We start from the raw sequence: 14,415 nt of genomic DNA, 5'->3' as shown, positions 1-14,415 counted from the left end.
GCCTCTGTGTCCTGGGGGTGGCCACAGAGCAGGCCCCTGGGCCCCACTCCGAAGGTATGGATATAGTATCTTTGCACACCAGAGTTCCTGAGGACAGGGTATGTGTGTGCGCGCTCATGTGTTACGTATGTAGTGCTTGTGGAACTGACTTCTGGAGCCAGGGTTAAGAGAACGGCTCTGAGTTCCAAACGGTACTTTGCTACTTACTTGCTGGGTGTCCTTGGGCAAGTCTCTTAGCCTGTCTGTGCTCTGGTTTCTCCATCTGTAAAACGGGCAGATTACTGATACCTCCTACCTCAAGTGATTGCTGCAGAGATTAAACAGGTAGATAAAGTAAGCCCTCAGCACAGTGCTTGCATGGGATGCCTGATCATTTTCCCTCCCTCCCCTGGTTCGGGATTTGGGGATAGCAGGCTGGCTGGGTGAATCTTCTCAAATCAAGAACGAACTTCACGTCTGGGTGGTGGCTGGTTCATGTTCTGGGCTGGGGAGGCCCCTCTGGGGAGCGTCTCCTCCTCAGAAAGTCCACAACACATGCTCTGTGAAGCTCTCCCTGCCCTGAGCACTGACCTGGGGAGCAGCAGCCTCGCTGGCCCGGGCCTCATCTAATCCTGTGACCTCCCAGCCCCAGGGATGTGGCAGGTGCTCTGCCCAGGCCCAGGGGCAGCTGGAGGCCTGTACCACCTTGAAGAGTGTTACCAAGAAGATGACAACTCCGCCCCAGGAAACAAAAGGATGCCTCACATAGGCTGAGCCCTTCATGGGCAAAGGGCTGAGCAGTGCTGGGAATCACAGTGCAGCCAGTTTCCACTCAGGCCACATTTACTGGGCACCTACGAGGCCAGGATCTGTTCTTGGCACTGGAGGGGTGGATGCCACATGAAGAAAACTGACCAGAATCTCTGCCCTTGTGCAGTGTACATTCTAATGGGGAGGAGGGGAAGGGAGGAGATGGAAGATAGAATAAATGAGTACAATTAGTGGTTTGTAACAAATGCAGTGGAGGACAGTGGTGCAGGCAAGGGGAACACGAGTCCCAGGGGGCAGGCGTGGGCGGGCTGCGATTTTAAATAGAGCTGTCAGGTCAGGACTCACTGAGATGCCATATGAACGAAGTCCTGAATGGGACAGAAGTGAGTCATGTGGATATTTGGAGGAAGAACGTCCTGCACCCGGTATGAAGGCCTATGTTAGATGGCATAACACTAGCTGCCAGGAACATAAACGCAAAATAGTTGAGTTCAAGCTCATTTAACAGTCCAGTGCAGGGGTTCCTGGGGTCAGCATGTTCTTCCAACTGGTGATTCAAGGATTCAGGCTCCTTCCTTTCGGACTTCAGCCTCCCGCACCTCCCAATATAGTCATTTTTCCATTTAGCAGGAGGATGGAGAAACATGTAACACAGAAGGCACATCTGCATTTTAAGCTTCTTGGCCAGGAAGCAACCTACCATCTGCTTCAATTGATGAGAACCAGCCACAAGGCCCGTTAAATGCAAGGGGGATTGGGAGAGCTGGTCTGGGGCTGGGTAGCAGCTTCCCCACAGCCCTACACTATGGAGGGAGCATGAACCTTTGGGGGTCAGCTCGGTGTCTCTGCTGTGGCCCTGAGTGGGGGAGTGTCCCTGGATGTTCAAGGGTCAGTAAGGTGGTCAGGTGGCTGGAGTAGAGTGAGAGTTGGGGGTGATGGGAGTTGAGGTCAGAGATAATGGGGGCAGACTGTATAGGGTCACACAGGCCATTGCTGGGTCTTTGTCTTGTTTTCTGAGTGAGCTGGAGCCCCTGGAGGTTCCAAGCGGGGAGGGCCAGGATCTGCCTTGTTCTACCTGGCTCCCTCTAGTGGCTGTGTGGAGAATAGACTGCAGGGGCAGGTGCCTGGTAGGAGTCTGTTGCAGTGGTCCAGCGGTGGTGCCTTGGATGAGGATGGGAAGTGGTGGAATCAATGCAGTTTGAAGGCAAAGACAGCAGGACTTCCAGGTAGGCTATATGTGCGGTGTGAAAGAGAAAGAAAGGAGGCAAGGCCAAGTCCCAGTATGTTGGAGTGGGCACCAGGAGGATGGAGACAGGAAAGTGGTAGAGGAGGTTCTGGATGCGTGCGTGGTGTAGGAGCTTGCTTTTGGATGTGTCAGGATGCCACTTAGACCTCCAAGTGCAACCCGAGCCTCTCTGAGCCTCGGTTCCTCACCTGTAAAACGGGGGCAACACACTTACCTGGCGGTGATGGAGAGGATTACCTAACAGGATGGCTGTGAATGGCCCGAGGTGAGTGAGGTTCCCTGGGCGTGACGTCAAGGGCAGTGAGGGCCAGCTTGCTGTAGAGAGGAGCTGGTGGCGGGGTGTGGGGTGGGAGGGAAGGAGGGCCTCTCAGAACCACCCCAGGCTTCTTCCCAGCTCTTGGTCTCCTTCCTCACCCACGGCCCCAGATCAGATCACTGTGTTGGAGCTGGAGCTGCTGCTGGGACTGCCTGGCCCGTGAGCGTGGGGACAAACTCCAGCCCAGCAAGGGGCACATGACGTGGGTCCTGAGATCTTAGCTCTAGTGCTGGCTTGGCCACTCTTCGCTGTGGGACTTGGTTCAGGGACCTCCACGCCTCAGTTTTTCACCTGTCAAATGGGCCGGGCTGTGGGCCTTGTCACGGAACTGCAGGAAGCGCTCCTGGGGGGCTGGCACTGCCACACATATCCCTGTGCTGCTCCCAGCCCTGGGTGGGCAACAGACCCTCTGCACAGCACAACCCTCCTGGCGGTGGGCAGTCACAAAGCAGTAATATTTTTATTCCCATCAGCGATGCTGACGGGGCCTGACCCTTTACAAAGGAGAATGTCAGGAAAAAGGAAGGGAAGCAAGGGCGTAGGGGCCTCTCTTCTCAATGCCCCAACCCCTCTACCCTCCCTGCCAGTCAGGCCTCCAGACCCGGGGGTGGGGGTGGCGAGGGCTTGCCCTGCAGGGGTTGGCCACCCTGAGGGCTCCCTAGGCAAGGTCATCTGCCAGCAGAGTCGAAGGTGAGTCCAGCAAAGCTCTTCTGGTGCGGACAGCAAACGAAGGGCACAACAGGCACGTTTTCCCCTTGGTGACCAGTCCTGGGCTTTCAGCATCACACTGCAGCCTCAGGGGGGGCCCTGCTGGCTCCGCCTCTCCTCCAGTGCCCTGCACACCCACATGGACACCACGGTGGCATTTCCATCGTTGAACTGAACGATGAATGGGTGGCCCTGCGGGGAAGAGGAGGAAGCTGTGACAGGCATTCCCCAGACTCTGCACGTCATCACTTTCCAAGCCCTGTTCTCAGTCTTCCCCAACAGCCCTGTGAGGGCAGCTTCAGCCCCATTTCACAGCCTAGATGACTGAGGCCCAAGGTGGAGCAATGACATGCCTGTCTAGAGCACTCGCTGCAAACCTCACATTCTGCCTGGTGTTTGGCTACCTTCTCCTGAAACTCCAACCAGCCTGAAAGATCCCCAAGGGTGTGAGCCTATCTTAACTCCACACTGCCTGGCCCTTCCTCAGCCCAGCATCACTCCAACAGCCGGCAGGCAAGGCCTGGCACCACAGCTGCCAGCGTTCCTATCAAGTTGCTGCCCAGAGACCAGAGAATCATCTCATCAGGGGCTACGTCAACCCCCGTTTTCTTCTTTGTCTCCAGCCCTCCTATGAACAATCTGCGAGTGAAGGGAAGGCAAACGTGTCAGGGGGAGGACGGATGTGCTGGTTCATGGTGAGAAGCTGGGGGCTGGGGACCAGACTCTGGAGGGGCACTACAGCCTCCATGTGGCCCCTCAGGCTCTAACCTACTTAGCCCACAGGCAGGCCAGGTTATATTTAGTCAGCCCCCTCCCCAGCTGTCCTGAAGAGACAAGATTCCTCCTCTCAATCTTAGGGCCTCCTTGGGAGTTCCCAGGAAAGGTCAGAAAAAACCAGGGGCAGCCATGGGATCACCCTGGCCACAGGTCAAAGGTAAAAGGAAAACTGGAAAGCATTCTCTTCCCTCCTCTTCTCCAAGTGCTTCTCTGCTAAGGGATGCTCACCTGGCAGCCTCCTCTCCTACCAAAGACTTTGTAGCCTGAGACTGAGGGAGCCACGCTGGGAGAGCAGAGAGCATGGGGGCCTCCCAGCTGCCTTCTCCCCCTCTCCCTACCGCTTCAGCCATCCAGCTCCGATTTCCCTGCTCCCTTCTGCTTTCTGAGCCCTTCTTGGGCCCCCTCTGCCTCCCCTCTGGCCAGGCGGGGCTTTCGAGGCAGCTTTCCTGATGAGCTCATCACAGAGCCAGGAGGGACGGGGCCAGGGCTCGGATGCCCAGACCCCACTGTGTGTGGGAGCAGTCAAGGACCAGGCTGGGGAGGGGGCGGGAGGTCAGGTCGGGCGGGTGTCCCGCAGGCAGCACAAGCCTGAGGGGGGGCTGAGGTGGGAGAGGCCCAAGAGGGACTCTGTCTTGGCTCTCATATGTCCCCCACCCCGACACATATCACCTCACCTTATGTGTGCCTGCCTAAATCAGTGCCTAGATGGAGGGGATTCTTCTTGAAGTCAGTGAGCACATTTCCTTTCCAGGAGGCTCAGAGGAGGTGACCTTGTGCCCTTCTGAAGAACAAAGGGAGAAGCTGTGCTCAGGAGCCGATGGGCCCCTCCCCTGAAGCCCGGGGTGGCACAGTGTCACTTTCCTAGAATGCCCGGTGACTTTGGGGGCCATATGCTCCATCTCTGTTATCATCTGTTCAGGAACAAGCAGAGCGGAACCGCAGGAGGGGAGAGTGCAGCGTTCCTCCAGTTACAGGAAGGCTGCTGGCTACACCACAGGAAGCATTTCGCCCAGGTGCACCGGGAGGCGGACGAGGAGAGGGGCAGCATCCACCGCTCTGGTGGCGACTCTGCCCCTTTCCTGTCCTCCCTGACTGGGAGGTGACCCCCATCTCTTGTGTACCCCTGATGCTTTACACCACCCTGCACGGGAGTGACCGAGACAAGTGGTTTTGTCCCCAGCCACTGTTGATGGGTTTGGGGGGAATGAGACGGGGAACCATAGAGGGAGAAAGAGAGGAGACAGAGACAGAGATGGAGGGGAGACCCCAGCCTCTCTAGGCATCCTGGGCTGTGACAGGAGAATGTGGGAGCTGTAGGCTGCCTGGTCCACCATCTGAATGGGCACGCAGAGAAAGCCAGTATGTGGGGAGTGAGAACGTGGAGAGTTGTACAGAGGGAAACAGGAGCTGAGATGGCACTGGAGACCCTGGGGGCCATGATAGCCTGGCAGCATCTCTGCCTACAGTGCCCATGCACACCTCACGGTCTGGGGTGGAGGCACTAAGTCACATAGGTGGGGCACAATAATCTCCACTTTGCAGATGAGGAAACAGAGGTCACGGTTGACCTGCCCCATCTCCCAGAGCTGCGACTGGATCACAAGTCTCTATAACCCAAACCTACTGCCTGGGGCACTCCCTGGGCTGAGCTGGGGTAGGCAGAGCCAGATTGCAATTCCCCCTTGCCTTATTTCTGCCATGGGATTCAGGCCTGCCTGGCCAGAGGGGGACCGAGACGGCAGGTCCTGACCCCTGTGTCGCCCCTGGGACATCCTGGGAGAGTGGTGTCAGGGTGGCAGATCACTCTTACTTGACTCTGCCCCCTCCCATCAGCCCTGGGTGGGAAGCAGGGAAAGTACACCATCACCCCATTTTACAGAAAAGGAAACTGAGCACTGGGGAGGGGACGTGATTGGTTAAGTGCTGGAGCTTCTGGTTGCTACTCTGGTACGTTCTCAGGGCTTGACTGCATCCCCTGTGACCCTGACAGCGCACGTGCTCCCTTTCCTCCCTGGAGTACAGCGGACGCTCCTCCAGTCCTGTGACGCACACGATGCAGGTACTCCTCATGAGTTTAATGAGCAAACGAAATCTGATGGACAATTCTGGCAAAAGCATGAAGATCACTCGGCCACCCTATGGTGCCTGAATTCCTAGGTGGCTCCTGACAGGCCCAAGCAGATGCCTGCAACAGCCAGATGCCTGGAGACCAATGGAAACTGCACACCGGATGATACCGAGTCCAGCACCATGGAGTGAGTGCTCTGGGCCAGACCCTTGCCGAGGGCTCTGTTCTCATTTTCCCACCGATCCCCATGCTCACTCTGGAGGCGCACACAGCCCCCCTGCAGATGAGGAAACAGACACTCAGGGACCTGTGTGAAGTCACGCAAGCGAGGGCTGAGCTGGAACCACAACGTGGGTCTCCTGACTCCAAATGCCATGCTCAGGACCACATGCTCTCCTGCACCTGCAACCGTAGAGCTGACCTCACAGCCCTTCTGGGGGGGTCTCTGTGTGGTCCGGAGAGGGCTGCAGCCCCCTGCAGCCAGACCCTCCTCTGCATCTGGGTAAATGCACATCTCCCCCTAGGCAGAGAAATCCAGATGTGGACAAACTCGCAGCCCACTCAGGCTCCAGGGAGCGGCGGGAGCATGGCGTGGCCCATTCCCTCGGAGCCAGGACACCCACATGCTGCTTGTCAAGAGCATCCTCCACCCCAGGTGACGGCCCCAGACACCCAGGCCTCTGCCACCTACACGGAGAGTGTGTCAGCGGTCACTCCGCAGAGGCTGGCAGGGCGCGTGCAGTCTGGAGCTGCTGAATGATCTCACTGGCCTCATCACCAGGCAGTGGGAGCCACTTTCATTTCCCGAATTCTCTCAGGGCCAATTGCAACAATTAAACCGGCGAGGGTTGAAGTATAATGGCCCACAAACTTCGCCACAGAAGGTGGAGACATAATGAAGGGAAAAGGATGGCACTGGAAGACGTAGGATGGATCCAAAAGGCGGGCACAGGGGAGAGTGAGAGAGATGAGTCAACAACAACCAAAGCCAGCAGCATCACCGGGTGCAGACCTCCCACCACGGGGCCGAGGGGCAGATCATGCCCGCGCACTAACTCGTGAAGAGAAACTAGAGTGTTCAGTACACCCTCCTTCACTTGGGCACTAGCCTCCAGGGCTTCGCTAGAGTTTGGCCCTCTCCTTCTGTAATAACGCCCCTAATTTTTGCCCACCCGTGTCATCGTGATGAGATGCCTTCCTGATGGCTGATGGCAGGGCCCTCCCCATGTGGACAGCGCTCCATGCTTCTGCCAAAGGGGGCAGGGAGAAGAGGGGTCCAGGGGTCCACCGTGTGGGCAGGAGGTGGACGCTCCGAGCTTGCTGCGGAGAAGTACCGCCTAAGGTTGAAGTGTCTGGACTCCCAGGCCAGTGCTCATTCACTGACACCTCACTCTCTGCCCTTAGTTGGGCTTTGAGTTTCTTCCCAAATAGGAAGTTACCTATTTGGGGTCTCTATAGTCTCTTCTCTTGTATAACCTCCTAAAGAACTTCCTGCATGTGAATCATTTAAGGACTTGCTGGTGTGGCTGCCCGCCCGGTGCAGCGCCTGGCAGGTCGCAGGCCCTCAGTTGGCCGTGGGCCTGAGGCAGGAAAAAGTGACCTGCCTGTCCTCTCTGTCTGCATCTATTCATCGAGCCCTTTTTGTGAGCCAGGCCCCGGCTGCCTTACATGGCCCAGAACCCACCCATCACCCCCTTTACACACAAAGGAGACTGAGACGTCAATAAATGTGACCTGTGGCAAGGTCACAGAGCTAGAAAGTGGCAGGGTTAAGGGCTGAACCCAGCGGAGGACAGCACACTACTCTGCTCACTGGGGGCGGGCACAGTGAGTTTTAAATTCCTACTTGTTACAAGAATATATGGTACATTATTTTTAACTAGTAATTTTTAACTGACAAACTGAAATGACAGTGGCCAAAAGGCAAACTGTGCCCTCCCCGCTCAAAGCTGTGTCAGGCACAATCAAGTAATTTATTTAATAATCAGCAAATCTATTAAGTATTATATTATGCCTGTTTTATAGGTGAGGAAGCTAAAGCACAGAAAGATGAAGGAATCTGTCCAAGACCACGACGCTTGACTGTGGTGTTGTCTCCAGAGCCCGAGCCTCAGCCATTATGCTGTCCTTCCTTGGCAGTGCCAGGGCTGGGGGATGGCGACATCCACCCTGCAGGACAGCCTGCCCTCAGAGCAGGCGCCGGGTGGTCTCTGTTCCTTCTCTTTGGGTCTAGATTCTAGAGAAGCAGGAAAATGAAGACCCAGGGCCTGGAAGAAATTTTCCAGGGCTATGGAGACCACACCCTAGACATAAGGGTGGAAATAATAAGTAGGATGCCTGGCAGCAGACTGCACCCCAAACCTAAGGTCTACTCTGTGGGGCCTTTCCTCATGTCTCCTCTCAAGAGGTGCCATCTCTCCCAGAACAAGAGCATACCCTTGTTCTACTGTGTATTATCGTCATTTGAGCCCACCTTATCCTAGCACAGACTGGAAGCCTCGAGGGCAGGGCAGTGCTAATCACATAGGAACTGCCAAGAAAAGTTAGCTGGATTGACAGGTAAGTTACACTGCTTCCCAGGAGCCTGAGGCTAGGCTGAGAAGGGCCGTAGGTTGGGTGGGCAGGCCTGGGGAGAAGGCTTTACAAGCTGAGGCTGCTCTAGACTCTCTGGACCACAGGATTCCTCTCTCTCAGGATGAGGACCAGGCCACCAGGCACCTCCTTTCCCGCCAAGGACGCCACACAGGACAGAATGCCAAGGACCCACGAGCTCATTCAAGTAAGCAAGCCCAGCCCAGTTACACTCCAGCTAAGTCCAAAACAAGAAGAGTCCAACAAACGCTCAGGCGAGCCGCAGGGCCAGTCCTGTCATGAGGCAGGTGCCTGTAAGAGGTGATCCGAGAGGCTGGAGGGGCCCCAAGGTCAACGTACTGCCCATCACTTCACCTTTCTGCACTGGGCCTGCCAGCCTTACTTGAAGGCTCTCTGCATGTCCCTTTAGGGTCCAGCCCTCGTGGCAGGGGTAGAACACTTCAGTCCTTCTCGGCAATATGGAGGTGCGGTAGGATAGGATGGGACCTCAGAGACCAGCAGGGCTGTAGAGTGTGAGGTGTGCTGGGGCTTCCACACGTTTGATTCAAATCATTAAGATATTTTAAGCTGTATTTGTTTAAAAACGAATTAAAAAATAATATATACGCTCAACTATGTTCAACTCTAAATGTTACCTTGAATATTGGCAATGTGTTACCCAGCACTGTGATGGTAACTGATTTTCTGCAGCTCTTAGGACAGGCAGTCTGCTTGTTAGATCTGTGCATATTACCGACTGCTCATACATGGGCCAACACCTAGGAAGGTTGTGGTGGTGCACTGGGCACCTAAAAGAACTCAGGGCTGTGATGTACACTCACATTGTGTGTAGGTATAAAACTGTGTGAGCACCACACCAGAGCCAGTGCACTGAGGCCACGAAGCACATATGCCCAGTGGCCCGGTGCACGATGCCCAGCCAGGGGTGTGGGTCAGGCCTGCTCTGAGTTTCCAGTGGCGTCAGCTCCTGCAAGCTTTGAGTCCCTCTTGTCTGACCTGTAGATTTACCGTAAGCAATTCATATGAACAGCTGCTAGCTACTGTCAGCAAGTAAACTCTAAAATGAAACTTTTCTGCTATTCCTTTTTAAAGCTTCTATGTGGGCTTAAGAGATGCCTAAGCTGAGAGGGCAACTGGTGAGTCAGGATTTCCTTGATATGGGGCTCCTGAGGCAGTATCAGAGATAAGTGGGACACTGATGCAGATATTAGACTATAACCATCACCTATGACCCTGGCTCTCAGATTTTTGTGTCCTTCAAGAGAAGTCTCATGGACGCCTTTCTAAAGAAGTAAGTGTCTACAATGAATACTTACTTACACATTCATGCTAAAAAAAACACTACTTTTTTTTCCTATATTAGTATTGAGATCCTGCATTAATTTTACATAATAAAAAGCATTCCACTGCTACAGATTCAAAACTAGCAATCTAATCTCTACTTACTCTGGAGATAAATTCAGATTAGAGAAGTTAAATAATTTTTGGAAAAATGCACATAAGTCCAGTGTCTGCTAAATGGCTGACAAGTGCCAGGGCAGTGGGCAGCCTTTATAATATTAATTACATGAGATAATAACCCATGATCATCCCTGGGGTCAACGCTTCCTTCCAGGCTGGGTGTGCCCGAGCTAATCAACAGGGGGAGTCAGGGAAGGAGGTGGCTGGGATTGTGGCTGCAGGGGAGCCCCCAGGCACAACTCAGCAGGGAGAAGCTGAGGCACCTCCACAGCAATTCTTCCACCTGTCCCTGTGTGGGGTAAGGCAAGGAGCCCTGGACTGACAGTCAACAAGCCTTCTCTCACCAGCCCAGGAGTCGTGAGAGCTTAGAAAGGGCCACAATGGCCTCACCTGTAAAAGAGAAACTATTCCAGGGGAACCTCCATTCCCCTGCCTTCATCCTTCCACACGAGGGACCTGTGTTGTTATCACACCCCTCAGCCGTGTCCCCAGGGGGAGGCGTGGCAATGTTGGGAGGAAGTACGGAGCAGGTCCGGCTCAGGGGTCTCCTGCCCACAGGGAGGCTGCATTCTGGCCTGCCCTCTCCTGGTAAGCTTCCAGGCAGGCTGTTCACCTCTGACTGGGCTCTGCAGTAAATTCTCAGGAGGGCCCCTCGGGCCACCCACGTAAGCACGCCCTTCAACTCAGATTTTACAGAAGTAGGAGTGATGCTTCCTTTCTGTCATTTCCTGAGTCTTATTTCTCAGCTGGTGTTGAACACAGGGAGGCTGCTGGCTGGCCTCGTCACCCAACCAAATACCCCAGCTCTCTCTGCCTCTGGGGTCGGGTGGGAGATTGCTTGTCTGCAGACAGGGGTTCACAGATAGACACTGGGCAGCATGAGGGGAGGTTACTATCCCCCCAGGTAGAATGCATGTGGGGGAGCGGCAGTAAGATGAGGGTGTGAGCCTTGCCTATCAGCTAGTGTGGAATCTGCCTGTCTGCCCAGCCCAGCCTACCTGGACCAACGCCCTGGCTGCGGAACTTTCCGAGGTAAGGCGTTTGTTCTGAGACTGTGCTTTCTCAGCCTCTGATTCCTAAAGCTTTTCCACGGCTGGGGTCGGGGGTTCCCTTCTAGCCCTTCATTTTCTTTTAAGACCTCAGAAATGATTTGCAGCTGTGACATGCCATTTCCATCAACCTTCCTGAGTTTATCTTCACAACTGCTACAGAAATAGATGTTTCTTCCCAAATATTCAATTATTAGCAGCAAATTGCTTACCTCCAGCCATCCTAGACTGTACACAGGCATCTGTGGGGGGGGGTCAAGGCACTCTCCACCTTTCACCTGAGCAGATCTATGTGTTCCTACACAAAGTAATTGTTCAGAAAATGGCCAATCGAGAGAGCAAGATGTTTCCAGAGGTCTCCGCAAGTCATTCTAGGGCCTGTCCTTACAGGGCAGCCACAGGACTCGAGCAGTGTGGTATGGGAGGGAGCACAGGACGACTGCAGTGGGCCACCGTGAGGAGTAAACATGCAGATGCCAGCACTCATGAGTTTGTGTCGGAGGAAGCTGACCCATTTGGGTGGCAGAATGGTGCCACTGGCCCAGTTAGCGGGGGGCTATGGTGGCTGCCCTGTAGGAAACTCAGACAGGACTCGGGGGAACAGCAGGGAGAGTGCTGGCTCCCCCTCGCAGTCTCGGTCTGAGCAGATACCTAGAGAAGTCAGGACCTGAGGGTGCCAGAGGGAGAGAGGGGGCCTCGCTCCAATAATGCTGAGGACTCTTGTCTGAGAGGCTGAGTCTGCAGGTCCAAGCAGTGAATATGGGGGCCACTTACAGGCATCTGGATGTTCAAGGTTCATCTTTTGGTGTGATGGCTGTGTGGTCGTGGGGATCTAAAGACACAATGCTCAGAAGGATGGATTCTTTCCAGCCCTCTTTCTTTTCTTACCTCTTGAGATTTGATGTTTAAACTCTGAGACCTTGGCTGTGTGTGTGTGTGTGTGTGTGTGTGTGTGTACACGCATATGTGGGCATGTGAGCGTGCAGAAGGGGAAGAAAGAATGAGACCCAGCACGATTTCTGGCACACAGCAGGCAGCTCAGTAAGCTTGTTGAACAAAACAGAACAAAGTGATTCGACAGTGAGTGAATGAAGAGATGGGGAGAGACTAAGCCTAAAAGCCCTCCCTCTACAAATTCCCAGCCATGCCAGATAAAATGGAACATTTTCCAAAAAGCATACTAGATGAACTTGTAAAAAAGAAGGAAATCTCACGTGCCAAAAAGGAAGAGGGAACTGAAAACCAGAATTATAAGTGTGTGCGTGGAGGTCTTGTAGCCCTAAGGGAGGCTATCAGTTCTAGGAATGTAGGACCTGGAAAGTGTGAAGAACTAAGTGGACACAGGAGACAAGGTCCACCTGGGGAGCTGGCCTGAGACCCTGAGCAAAACTGGGACTGCAGAAAGGGTGAGCCAGAAAAAGTCTGCCCATCAGCAAAGGGGATGCTGTGTGAGGTGGCTCTGAGCCTCGTGCACTTTGGGGTTCAATGTACCACTGCTGTGGTCTCAGAACACAAGGCTGCTCATAAACTAATGTAACATTGATATTGATCTAGCAATACTCTGGAGTATCTCTCAGGAGCATGAAAAAACATTCTGGGGATATACTTCTGGAATTTAGTAATTTCCACAGTAATAAGCCCCATTCAGTATGAGCTTACAATAAAACTTCTAAAACGTGTGAGGAAACAATTATCCATGGACAAGAGTCAGCAGACACAACACACAGGAAGATTAGAGCTCTCAGAACCAAGGTGACAGAAAAATAATTGGAAAGAAAATGTAAAATGATGTACAGTTGAAAAGACTGAAGGCATAAAAGAAGAAATTGAAACACTAAGAACAAGACATTATAAAAGAGAGAAGAGAGATTTGAAAAAGAATCAAATATAACTTACAGAAATAACACATATAGTGACTGGAAAAAACAAAAGAAATTCTCCATAGATGAGCCAGATAGCAAGCTGAATATAGCAAGGATAGATTTAGTAAGCTGGAAGAATGATCTGAGAAAATTATCCAGAGCACTAGTCAGTAACGAGAGACAAACAAAAAATAATTTTTTTAAATGTGATAGAGAAAGACCCAGAGGAAAGAATGAGAAGAGACGAGACACTGTGGGGTAGGGTCAATATCCAAAGAGACAACAGCTGAAAATTTTGAGAACTGATGAAAGATATGAATTTCCAGATTCAAAAATCATAATGATCTCCAAGTAGAATAACTACAACAAAACCTATACCTAGACAAATTGTAGGGAAACTGAAGGATACCAGGAAAAGAGATGTTAAAAGCAACCAGAGAGACAGGCATATCTCTTACAAAGGGCAGCAGCTGAGCAGCTGGCAGATTCTCACCAGCAAGTGTAGAAACCAGAAGACAACACAGTATCTTCAACGCCCTGGGAAAAACTGTCAATCTAAACTTCTAAACCCAATTTAACTAACAACCAAGAGTTAGGGTGGGACTTCCCTGGCAGTCCAGTGGTTAGGACTCTGTGCTCTCACTGCCGAGGGTCTGAGTTCAATCCCTGGTTGGGGAACTAAGATCCCACAAGCCACGCAGCACAGCCAAAAGGAAAAAGAGAGCAAAGTAAAGACAATCCTAGAACAAAAACTCAGACAGTTTTACCCTCACTGACAGAACTCTTAATATACTTCCAAAAGGAAAAGAAACCTCAGAAGGAGGAAGTAGGATGCAACAGGAATAAGGAACACATAACTGCTAAACACATGGATAAATCTCAACAAGTACTGATTATACAAAATGACAACAAGAGTAATGACTAATTGTGAGGATCTAAAAACAAAATGACAATGAAATTCTGGACATGAAAGAAGGAACTGATCAGAAACTCTTAGGGTCCTTATGTCCGGGGGAGAGAGGCTGTGGCAGAGGCTGCTAGCTGCCTCTCAATAAACATTCCCCTTTCTTCCTTAGTGATACAAATCCTGATTTTAATAAGGAAAAGTGTCACCCAGCAAAGCAGCTGCATGCCCAGACTCACTTGCAGCTAGTTTTGGCCAATGCCATGTGAGCACATATGCTGTGTGCCAATCCCCAGAACTGCCCTGAAATGAAGGTGGTATTTCTACTGCCCTTCCTCATTCCTGTTGCCTGGAGCTCAAATGCCCCTTGACTGGAAAGATGGAAGGAACTGCCAGCTAGTCTGGGCACCCTACTTCCTGCTTTCCTTTATATGTATGGGGAATACCCTGCTGTCTTACTTAAGCTGCTGTTGTTTTAATCATGTGCAGCTAAAGCCAATTCTACCTAATATAAAGATGAGATTGAACCTAAGGCTGAGTATTGTTGGGAAGGGGGGTATATTTAGTGATTAACCTTAGGCTTTGCTAAATAAAGTTAGAAACTCAGGGATAATAAGAGGCTAGAAACAGAATATAATATCTAAACTACTGGGGAGAATAAAAAGGAAGAAAAAAATTAATA

General features: G+C 52.4%; 1 protein-coding gene across 2 annotated transcripts in view; it reads right to left on the bottom strand.

Moving 5' to 3' along the window:
* Positions 1–2,748: 2,748 nt before the first annotated feature.
* Positions 2,749–14,415, bottom strand: part of MAP2K5 (mitogen-activated protein kinase kinase 5) — a 259,237-nt gene continuing 247,570 nt past the window's right edge. For both annotated transcript variants that reach the window (XM_081228777.1, XM_081228778.1), the window contains one exon: positions 2,749–3,212. In XM_081228777.1, the coding sequence (XP_081084903.1) occupies positions 3,108–3,212 (105 nt within the window). In that variant the 3' untranslated portion in view covers positions 2,749–3,107. The remainder of the gene's footprint in view (positions 3,213–14,415) is intronic.

Source organism: Mesoplodon bidens, assembly GCF_964165515.1.
Source record: "Mesoplodon bidens genome assembly, chromosome: 3".
Classification (NCBI taxonomy): domain Eukaryota; kingdom Metazoa; phylum Chordata; class Mammalia; order Artiodactyla; family Ziphiidae; genus Mesoplodon; species Mesoplodon bidens.
This window is presented reverse-complemented; position numbering and strand designations above follow the sequence as displayed.